Source organism: Macrotis lagotis, chromosome 7 (assembly GCF_037893015.1).
Source record: "Macrotis lagotis isolate mMagLag1 chromosome 7, bilby.v1.9.chrom.fasta, whole genome shotgun sequence".
NCBI classification, from domain to species: domain Eukaryota; kingdom Metazoa; phylum Chordata; class Mammalia; order Peramelemorphia; family Peramelidae; genus Macrotis; species Macrotis lagotis.
The window spans coordinates 212,541,253-212,553,072 of NC_133664.1; the positions used below are offsets into that span (position 1 = coordinate 212,541,253).

Sequence of the window (11,820 nt, forward strand, 5' to 3'; positions counted from 1 at the left end):
TCACAAATGGCTACCTGATCTTGATCACCAAATGGGCATTTCCTCAGTCAAACAGACCTGATAAAGAACTAGCAAAAAATGTCAAGGTCTCCCACTGCAACCAGGGTCTTCTCCATGGTCCTGGTCCAAATCTGGACAGATGGGATTTTGCCTACCTTCCCTCTCTTAAATCCAATTCACTTGCATGTCAGGGCAACATCTCCCTGATGTCATGGTCTTCTCCAAGAATGAAGGAAAAACAACAACAGAGTAGGAGTGATCAAGAACTTACCACAGAAAATAACTAAGAAAATGTTTCTTCCTTTCCCTAGTTAACCTTAAATTTTTTGTCTACTTCCCTCTTAAAGTCTTTATTAAAAGAGAAGCTAAAGAGTAGGAAGAGAGAGCCAGTATCTTCAGAAATGAAGGTGAATAAAAATATAGTTGTAATTCCAGCTCTTGCTACCTATTCTACAAAAGCTGCAAACTACTTTTACTGTTATTAAGTCAGAAAAAAAAAAAAAGACAATCTTAAAATAATGGCAGGTCCTCCATTAAAGAGTCCATCATGTCAATGAGAAGTTTAAGAGTTAAAGAAACTGTGAGAGGGCAGAGAAAGGAGAATAAAGACTTTTTATTTATGGAACTCTCTCTTGTGAAAGAAATTTTTGAAAAAAAAACTTTGATATATTTAGAGAAATGGGTTTGTTTTTAGAAGCAATGACATCTGCAGTTAAAGTGACTCTAACTGTGATATTCTCACAGCTAAGTGTTATTACTCATATATTAACAAATTTTATATGGTCAGTAATTAAATGATCAAATTAGGCATATATATAAATAGATACAGAGATACTGCAATTTAGTAATTAATGAGGAAATATTCAAATATGACTGGATAATAAAGCTACAAATGAATATAATCAATTTCCCCCCCAAAAAAGCTACATAAAATACATATAAAATAAGGGAGTGTGATATTTGATACTTTAAAATTCATTCAACTGTATTGTTATTTAATGCTAACTTTATAATAAATCATAGTATAATGTACTGGGCTGCAGAATTTAAATTTCACCTTTGACAAATACTTGCTATGTAACCCTGCACAGGTCACTAAACCTCTCTGGCCCTCAGTTACATATGTAAAATGAAATTATGGGGATACATGATCCTTCCAACTTGAAATGCATGATTTTTGAAATGAAGGCTTCAATTGTAGATTTTTTCAAGAAGTTATTGGCTTTCACAATTTAATCACTAGGTCATGAATCTATCATCAGTTCTACTGGGAGATATAAACTCCATTAAGTGTAAGATAAATCCTCTTGTTCTTAAACTATTTATATTGACACATTATATGCCTGATTCTTCAACTTCCTGTTAAGTTCATACTTCTCTTATAAACACAGAATTGATCAGCAATGTTTTTTGCCTCCAGAAAACAGTTCCAAAATAATACTGTTCCTTGTGATACTATGTAACTACAAAAATCCTTTAAAATAAAATAAAATAGAAAGGTTTTTAAATTTTCAATTTTAGGAAACATAGTAAACAATATAATTTACTAAAAGTTGAAGATGACTTAAGCCTTTGATATTTCAAAAAATACTTTAAGACTTTATAGTTTCTCAGAATTATTAATATAATCATTTAGATGTTGTTCAGTTATTCCTGATTTGGTATTTTCTTGGCAAAGATACAGGAATGGTTTGCCATTTTCTTTTCCAGCTCATTTTACAGATGAGGAAACTGAGGAAACCGGGTTAAATGATGGATCCAGGAACACATAGCCAGTAAGCAGTCTGAGGCCAGATTTGAACTCACAAAATTCAAATTCCAGGTCCAGTAGTCTATCCTCTACAACATTTAGCTATCTCAATTATATGTGTCTCAAATTGAACTTTAGAGAGTAGGAGAATAAAAGAGAGGGAGGAAACCCCCCCACCCATCAATATAATTTTGACAACCTTAGATTCCTTAGAGAGGTGTAGAAAAATTAAAGACATACCCAAGGTCAAGCCAGTATGTTGTCAGAAGTGGGCCATTAATCAGATTTTCTTGATTCTCAAGTCAGCTCTCTATGCATTTCACCATGCTGTCACACTGAATGAATATAATGGCTATTAATTCTATGATTTGGTTAAAAGAACAGAGTTGAAAACCAGGAGGCAAGGTTTCTAGTCAAAGTTCCACCACTATAATATGGGATTTTTAGAAAGAGCTTACTTTCTTATGAGTAAAATGAAGGAATATATAACCACTATCCTCTAATTTGACCTTTCTGGTCAAATTCTACAACTTAGCATAAGGTTGTTTTAAAAAAAAATCTCCTTTCAGATTTAGAGGAGAGGGAAAGTCAGTTAATAGTGTAGTTACCATTGTGAAGCAGTATTATCAATATCTCTTTGCATCAAATCCAACTATTTCCAAAAATTCCCTCCTCTCTATTTACCACCACCCATACTCAGAGTCCACATAAATTATCTCTCCTAATTGGTCTCCCTTTTTTAAATTTTCAGTCCTTTCCAATTCCTCTTCCACATGGCTGTCAAAGGAATTTTCCTTAAGTCCAGACCTGACTTCTTCCCATTTACTTCTAGGGTCACATACAAATTTCTGTTTGGCACACAAGATCCTCAACAGTCTGGCCCCAGAATACAGATTTCAGTCTTATCACTACTGTTTCTCATGTGAATTACTCCATTTTCAATCTCCATGAGTTTTTACATGTTCCCCAAGTTCATGTGCCCCTCTTCATTTGAAGCCTTTCCTTATATGCTTTCCACCTCAAAAAAAAAATTATCTCCTTTTTATCGTGTCCCTTTTTTATATATACATGTTGTCTCTTGACAGTTACCTCATCTATATCTATCTCATTTCTTGGGCACAGTGTCCGGCACAGCAGAGGGGCTTAATAAATTCTAGAAGATTGGTATATGCAAAGCAAAGTCAAGATACTAAAGGGAAGAGTGGATAAGAAACAGAGAGTGGGTAAGAAATCATTTATTGGAAAATGACTGAAAATCCAAGTTACTCTGTACATATATACAGTACCATTTAAAAAAAGAAACCATCCCAATAACTTTTAAGAACCCTTCCAGTTTTAATAAAAACAAAAAACCAGCATATGACTCTACTTCACCCCTAATGCTAGGAAAGTACTAGGGAAAAACAAAACCTAGTTTACATCTTTCCATTGTCCACAATTCACTAACAGGAACCAGGGAATATGATTTTCAATATTTTGAAGCATTTGCTTTCACAATTTTGCAAGTAGCTCAGCCTGGATTGAGAAGGTGTTTTTCCCAGTTTCCCAGTGGGAAAAACATTTATGGCAGTAAAGTTTTCTATCAAAGGAGGCCAAAACCACACCCCACAGAGGCCATCCTAGGAAATCCTCTGTGACTGGGGGGGGCTAGTATCTGTGTGTGTGTGTGTGTGTGTGTGTGTGTGTGTGTGTGTGTGTGTGTGAGAGAGAGAGAGAGAGAGAGAGAGAGAGAGAGGACAGAGGGGGAGAGAGAGAGTGTGTGTATGTGTGTGTGTGGAGTGTGTGTATATGTGAGAGAGAGTATGTGTGTGTTTGAGAGAGTGTGTGTGTGTGTGTGTGTGTGTGTGTGAGTGTGCATGTGTGTGAGAGAGAGTGTATATGTGTGTATGTGTTTGAGAGAGAGAGGACAGAGGGGGAGAGAGAGTGTGTGTGTGAAGTGTGTGTGTATGTGTGAGAGAGTGTGTGTGTTTGAGAGAGAGAGAGGAGGGAAGGAGAGAGGACAGAGGGGGAGAGAGGGGGGAGAGAGAGAGTGTGTGTATGTGTGTGGAGAGTGTGTGTTTGAGAGAGTGTGTGTGTGTGTGAGAGAGTGTGTACATGTGTGTGAGAGTGTATGTGTATGTGTTTGAGAGAGGGGGAGGGGGGAGAGAGAAAGTGTGTGTGTGAAGTGTGTGTGTATGTGTGAGAGAGTGTGTGTGTGAGAGAGAGAGAGAGAGAGAGAGAGAGAGAGAGAGAGAGGAGGGAGAGAGGACAGAGGGGGAGAGAGGGGGAGAGAGAGAGTATGTGGAGTGTGTGCATGTGTGAGAGTGTGTATGTAAGAGTATGTGTGTGTTTGAGAGTGTGTGTGAATGTGTGTTTGAGAGTGTATGTGTATGTGTGAGAGTATGTGTGTTTGAGAGACAGAGTATGTGTGAGAGAATGTGTGTATTTGAGAGTGTGTGTGTATGTGTGAGAGTATGTGTGTGAGAGTGTGTGTTATGTGTGAGAGTATGTGTGTTTGAGAGTGTGTGTGAGAGAGAGTATGTGTGTATGTGTGAGAGAAGAGTATGTGTGTGTGTGTTGTGTGTGAGAGAGAGAGAGTATATGTGTGTATGTGAGAGAGAGGGAAGAAGGAAGGAGAGGATGGAGAGATTGTGTGTCTGTATATCTGTCTGTGTGTGTGCCTGTGTGTGTGTGCCTGTGTGTCTGTGTGTGTCTATGTGTGTGCCTGTGTGTGTCTGTGTGTGCCTGTGTGTGTCTGTGTGTGTCTATGTGTGTGTGTGTGTGTGCCTGTGTCTGTGTGTGCCTGTGTGTGTCTGTCTGTGCATATGTGTGTGCCTGTGTGTGTGTGCCTGTGTGTCTGTGTGTGTGCCTGTGTGTGCCTGTGTGTGCCTGTGTGTGTGTGTGTGTGCGCCTGTGTGTCTGCGCGCCACGGCTAAGCCCTTCCAGGGGCCCGGAAGGTTAAACTTCTCCGGACTGGCCCGATCCCGAAGCGGCTCGGCGCCCGGGGGCCCCGGGGAAAGAGAAGGGGAACACGAGCCCCGAGACTGCAGCAGGGCCGGGGCCGGCGCGCCGGGCCTCCGCTCGCCCTGCAGCCGTCCTTGGCGGCCTCCTCGGGGCCGGGCCCGCCCCGGGGCTCCCACGGGGGCGGGGAGGGGCTCCACCAATCCGGCCCCGCTCCGGTTTCCAGCGGAGGCCCGGAAGGACGGGAAGAAGGAGCGGCCGCGGCGGGAAAGAAGCCGCGGCTCCGCCCGGCCCCGCCCGGCCCCGCCCCGCGGCCTAGCCGGCCTGCTCGGCCCCGGTCCGGCGGCCCGGCCACCTCGGGCCCCGGCCCTCACCTGCGTCCCCACTACGACGATCTGGGGTAACTGGATGATGTCGGCGCCCACGGTGTTAAAGACGTCCTGGAGTTTGTTGATGACCGGAATCAGTGCCTCCATGGCTCTCGGAACAAAAGGCCGGGGCCCTCCAGGCGGGGGAATGAATGAGGCCCGGCCGGGGTTCACCTCCACCTTCTGGCCGCTTTCCTCCTCCCCCTCTCCTTCCTCCTCCTCCACTGCCCTCGGCCAGCACACTCGGCCCGCCCCTCCTTACTGCCTCCCGGCAAGCCTTGCGCCGAAAGGGGGTGTGGCCGGGATGCGCAAGAGACTCGCAAAGCCTGACGGGACGGTAGGACGGGAAGAAAGCGGAAGCAGGGAAAGACTACCGCGGGCAAAGCGCGGGGACCCCGGTGGTGCTTCCTCCCGAGGGCCGGAGGGCGGCCAGGACCACCTGAGAGAAAGGATCAACTACCTCATTCTCTTTTATTTTACTAATAAAGACTACTTCAGGGGCGGCTAGGTGGCGCAGTGGATAAAGCACCGGCCTTGGAGTCAGGAGGACCTGGGTTCAAATCCAGTCTCAGACACTTAATAATTGCCTAACTGTGTGGCCTTGGGCAAGCCACTTAACCCCCACTGCCTTGCAAAAATTAAAAAATAAATAATAGTAATTACCCAGCTGTGTGGCCTTGGGCAAGTCACTTAACTCCATTGCCTTGAACTAAAATAAATAAAGATTACTTCAAATTATTTTAGGAATTGAGGATTGGGACAGCTAGGTGGTGCAGTGGATAGAGCACCAGGCCCAGAAGTCAGGAGGACTTGAGTTCAAATTCGCTCCCAGACACTTCATAATTACCTAGCTGTGTGACCTCGGGCAAGCCACTTAACCCCATTTGCCTTGCAAAAAACAAAAAAAAAAGTTATGACAAATGTATTGTGTATACACATGTCTATGCTCTCTATATTTGTTACACCTTCAAGGAAGAGGTCCCTTAATCTGCCCTGCCTAAAGCACATCCGCATGGAACAGCATGCTGCTGAATTGGGCTCCTCTGCCTCCTGCCTGAGACCCAAGAGACTCAGAACTGAAGGCTTTCGTGGCCTTGGTATGCCAAACACTGACCTCATTGCTTTCTTGATGCTGTAGAAGGTACTTGTTTCAAAGAGAAACGTCCAGAGTGTCAGGAAGAACCTAATCAATAAGAAGATTTTAAGGTGAGGAAATTTCTGGTCTAGAACAACTATGGGAAAAGTGAGGGAAACTATATGCAGAATTTAGAAACAGAGGATATGAACTCAAATCCCAGTTCTGCCACCTAATAACTGTGCTTGTCACTTCAGCTCTTTCCATTCCAATTTTCTCATCTGTACAAGAAAGGCATATGAATAAATATGTGATCCTATAATCCTACACTCGTATGACATGTATGTCTGGAACTTCTGATAGAGCAGAGAGAGGCTCTTTTACTAGTCTGCTGGCATACTTTCACCACCAGGGAGCAGGAATTTACCACTTGAGAACCTATGCAGGACTCCCACTGACTCACAGAGAATAGAGCACTGACCCTGAAGTCAAGGGGACCCCAGCAAATCCAACCTGGCACACTAGCTGTGTGACCTTGGACAAGTCACTTCCTGATTGCTTCACATCCAGGACCATCTCCAAGTCATACTGATTCATAGCTGGCCACTGGACCCAGATGACTCTGGAGGAGAAAGTGAAGCTTGTGACATTGTACAGCACCCCCCACCCCCTCACTCAAATCCAATTCACTTGCCTGTCATGGCATTCCTTCCCCTGATGTCATGACCTTCTTCTAGAATGAAGAACAAACAACTACCTAAGTCTAAGTTTGAAGTCTAGTTCTCAGATGCTGACTACCTTTTCTGGTTTGTTTTTCTTCCTCTGCCTAAAGATAATCAAGCAGCAACACTGAGATGGATGTTTCTCTCTTTGGAGACAACCTAATAAATGGGAGAGGTAAAGAGTTCCTGTGTCCCTCATTTAGAGCCAGTTACAATCAATCAATAAATCAGTTAACATTTGTTAATTGTTTACATATGGCAGACACTAGGCTACGTGTTGAAAATGATGTTTGTCCTTCATTCTTGAAGAGGATCATAACATCAGGGAGGTGATTCTATGACATGTATATGAATTGGAGTTGACTGAGGGAGTGCTTTGCTAAGTCATCAGTCTCACTTTCTCCACCAGAGTCATCTGGGTCCAGTGGCCAGATATGAATCGGGATGACTGGAGATGGCCATTAAGGCAATTAGGTTTAAGTGACTTGACCAAGGTCATATAGCTCTAGCATCAAGTGTCAAACTCTCATTCACCTGACTCCAAGACCAGTGCTCTATCCATTGTGCCACCTAGCTGCCCCCAAGTGCTAGAGATACAAAAAGAGGGAAACGATAATCTTGGCCCTTAGGGAACTTTCAATCCAATAGGGAAGTCAACACACAAACAAATATATAGAGAATAAATAGGACATAATTAACAAGTCATGCACTAGAATTTAAAAAAGGATCAGGAAAGGTTTCCAAATTTTTGTTGAGATTTAAAGGAAACTAGGAAAGTCAGCAGGTGAAGTTGAAGAAGGAGATCATTCTAAGCATGGAGGACAACCAGAGAATATGTATGCCCTTATTCAAGCAATGAACAGTCTTGTTCCTAGAAGAGCTAGGAGACCAGTTTCACTGGATCAAAGAGTACATGTAAGGGAGTAAAGCATATGAAATCTGGGAAGTTAGAAGCAGGTAGGTTATATAAGGCATTATGTATTTGATCCTAAAGGCTATAAGCAGCCATTGGAGTTTGAGAAGGAAAGTGACATGGTCAGAACAGTGCTTTTAGGAAAAAATCACTTTGGTAGCTGAATGGGTGAATTGGATTAGGGAAAGACCTCAAATCTGAGAGAAATGATTATTAAGTAACTAAATATTGGGGAGACCCAGGAATTTTTGCCTTCCTTGTTGGAAGATTAGGTCAAAGCTTAGTTCTCTAAAGGGAAGAGCTAAAAATGAAATCTTATGGTTTGCCCCCATCCAATTAAAGAAATTTACAAAATATTCTATCCTTTGTCCTAGATTAAGTCATGTGTCCCAGCCCCTTATTAGAAAAGATCCATCTCTCATAATATTCATTCTTTTTTTTTTAAGGTTTTTGCAAGGCAAACAGGGTTAAGTGGCTTGCCCAGGCCACACAGCTAGGTAATTATTAAGTGTCTGAGGCCTGATTTGAACTCAGGTAGTCCTGACTTCATGGCCGGTGCTCTATCCACTGTGCAACCTAGCCAGCCCCCATAATATTCATTCTTCATATTAATTGCTAAATCAATCAGAGTGATTGCTACCCTCAGGAATAACTACTCTTTCAAGGGCATATAAGAATTGAGTGAATTCCATGAGAGATCTTTGACATTCAAGAATGTCACTGACTCCTTTTAACATTGTTACAATGATTAAGAAAATGAATAATTACCTAAAAACTACATCTGGAACTTTATAGATATATAGATATATAGATATATACAGATATATAGATATATATCAAAAGTTTTTAATGGCAGATTCTACTGAACAGGCAAGCTATGGTAATTATCCAAGTGTGAGGTAATGAGGGCCTATACTACAATAGTGGCAATATCAGAGGAGAGAAGGGAGTGTATGTGAGAAATGGTGAAGAACTGAAATTGATAAGCCTTAGCAATAGCTTGGAAATGGAGAGCAAGATAGAGGAAGTGCTGGGTAATAAATCTTTGGATATGAGCTTGAGGGTCAGAGAGAATGGTGTTGTCCTCTACATGACTAAAAAGGGTGGGGGAGATATGAGTTCTCTTGGAAATGTTTAGTTAGCTACTGGATATTCATTTTGAGATGTGAAAGGCTTGTGGGAAATGAAAGAATGAAAGGTAGATTTGAGAATCAAGCAGAGATGGCAGCTAGGTGGAATAGTGGATAGAGCACCTGCCCTGGAGTCAGGAGTACCTGAGTTCAAATCCGGCCTCAGACACTTAATAATTACCTAGCTGTGTGGCCTTGGGCAAGCCACTTCACCCTGTTTGCCTTGCAAACAAAACCTTAAAAAAATTCTTGGGAACTGATGAACTTGCCAAGTATAGAAGGAGAAAAGAAAACAGAAAAAATTCTGAGAGATACCCATGGATAGAGGACATGATCTGGAGGAGGATCCAGAAAAGAAAAATGAAAAGGAGCTGTCAGAAAGGAGGAAAATCAAGAGACTATAGTATTCTAAAAAACTTGGAGAAAAGAGTACTAAAGAGAAGATTCTCAAAGATTGCAGAGAAGTCAAAGAGAATGAGTATTGAGAAAAGACCATTGGATTTAGCAAATAAGAGATCACTAGTTACACCTTTGAGAGAGCAGTTCTGGTGGAAATAAAAGCACAGAAGACATATTGTAAGATATTAAAAAGACAGTAAGAGGAGAGGAGGAGACACTTATTGTAGATGGTCTTTTGAGGAGTTTAGTACAAAAGACAAGAGATATTGGATTATAGTTAGCAAGGGTGAAGGATCAAATGAGGAATTTTTTGTCTAACCTATATTTTTAATGTTCTTACAGGTTTAGGGTTCACAATGTAATGTGTAAATATATATATATATATATACACACATATATATATATACATATATGCATATATATATATATATGCTCACATACATATACCCTATCACATATGCACCAAATGGCATAGTATCTAAATACATAGAGAAGTTAAATTAACAATTTCAGCAAAGTTTCAAGATATAAAATAAACTCAAATCATTAACATTTGGGTAAACTACCACCCTAATCCAGAAGGAAGAGACAGAAGTAGAAATTCCATGTGAAGTAACTTCAGGATAAAATAACTATTTGAATATAATTCTAAAACACTTCACAAATAAAGAAATATCCAAATGGATTGGAGAGATAATGATTGTTCATATTTAGCCCTAGGAAATATAATGGTAGTAGTGATACAACCTAAACTAATTTATTTATCCTGAGTCAAAGCAATCAAAATACAAAAGGCTTACGTTATAGAACAGAAAAAAATAATAAAAGTAGAGTTAAGTGACATGTCCAAGGTCACACAGCAAGGTAATTTTAAGTGCCTAAGGACAAATTTGAACTCAGGACCTCCTGACTCCAAGGCTGGTGTGCTAGCCACTGTATCACCTAGTTGCCCAGGAGTAGGCTTCTAATCATCAAAACACTTTAGTACATTGGAACAGACAGGTATAATAGTTATATATGAAAAAAAAATGCTCTAAATTAGGGGTAGCTAAACTACAGCACCTGGGTTAGCCTTCTGTCTACTTTATTATGGTCCATGAAAGAAAAAAAAAAGTTTTTACATTTTTTAAATACAATAAAACTATTAAAAAATGTAAAAACCATTCTTAACTGTAGGGTCCTACAAAAATGGGACTTGCCTGAAAACCATAGCTTGCTGGACTTTTCTCCTTTTTATTTACTAATCATTATAGAAATGTTGATTTAAAATTCTGAGATATTAATCATCTCAGATTAAATTGTAGTTTCTAACAACTATCAAACACCTATCAGATGGGTATAGCTGATATACTGAAGGGGCAGTGGGGAAACAGGTAAAATAAATGCACAGTTGGGAGAAGGCTGATGAGGGCTTCCTGAATGTCCTTTGGAACTATACCCCCAAAGCTATTAAACTGTTCAAACCCTTTAGTTCAGTGAGACAACTCAGAGGTCCACACCCTTAAGGGATCAAAATAAACAAGGAAAGGACCCATACATAGAAAAAATGATATCAGTTTTGTTTGTGGTAGTAAAGAATTGGAAGCAGGGGGTTGTCCATCAATTCAGGAATGTGGGGACATTTCTATAAATTGATGAAAAATGAAATAATCAGACCCAGGAGAACATTAACAAGAAAAATGTAAAGGCAATCAACTTTGAAAGTCTTGGGGGGTGGGGTGGAGCCAAGATGGCAACAAGAACTGATCCTGTCGTAGATGCTCTCTCATAAAACTCATAAGCTAAGGACTCTAACTAAATTTTCAAGAGACAGAACCCACAGAGGGACCCAGTGGGGCTGGGAGCCGTGGCTCAAAGCACAGATAGAGTTTCTGGAGTTACACCCCGTGGAGCACCAGGCACAAATTGGGGGAACAGCGAGGGACCTCTGCCAGAGCGAGCAGCAGCCCTCAGGACACACAGCAAGCAGTGTGGCCAGCATAGCCCAGTTCCAGGAACAGAAGCAGGCAGAGCCAGTAAGCAGGAGCCCCCAGGGCATGAGCCCATTGAACCTAGGGAGGCGAGTGAAGAGAGAGAGACTGCAGAGCTCTGTCCTCTGTCCCTGGAAGAGGACTCTGGGGCTCTGACCACATTCAGATTCTAATCAAAGTTTAGGCACCCCCATAGAACAGCAAGGCCCCCTCACCTCAGCCCCAGGGCAGAGGGGGGCGCATATGGTCATTCACAGACCAGGAGGGAGGACAGAGCCTCACACACTGAGACCCTTGTGGGAGTGTTCCAAAAGCTCAGGAAGCACCCCAAAACACCAGGCTCAGGCTGGGAAAATGAACAAGCAGAGAAACAAGAGGAACACCATTGAGAAATATTTTGCATATGAGCCCAAGAAGGATCAAAATACTCAGTCTGAAGATGAGAAAGCACAAGCTCCTGCATCTAAAGGCTCCAAGAAAAACAGAAATTGGGCTCAGGCTATGACAGAGCTCAAAAAAGACTTTGAAGATCAAATGAGGGAGTTAGAAGAAA

General features: G+C 41.7%; 1 protein-coding gene across 6 annotated transcripts in view; it reads right to left on the reverse strand.

Annotated features, from left to right (window-relative positions):
- The window catches only part of DNM1L (dynamin 1 like), a 95,351-nt gene extending 90,039 nt beyond the window's left edge, over positions 1-5,312 (reverse strand). For 5 of the 6 annotated variants that reach the window (XM_074194752.1, XM_074194749.1, XM_074194754.1 and 2 more), the window contains exon 1: positions 5,065-5,311. In XM_074194752.1, coding sequence (XP_074050853.1) covers positions 5,065-5,166 — 102 coding nt within the window. In that variant the 5' untranslated portion in view covers positions 5,167-5,311. Of the gene's footprint in view, positions 1-5,064 lie in introns of all 6 variants that reach the window. The other variant, XM_074194753.1, reaches the window with a different exon arrangement.
- Positions 5,313-11,820: the final 6,508 nt, after the last annotated feature.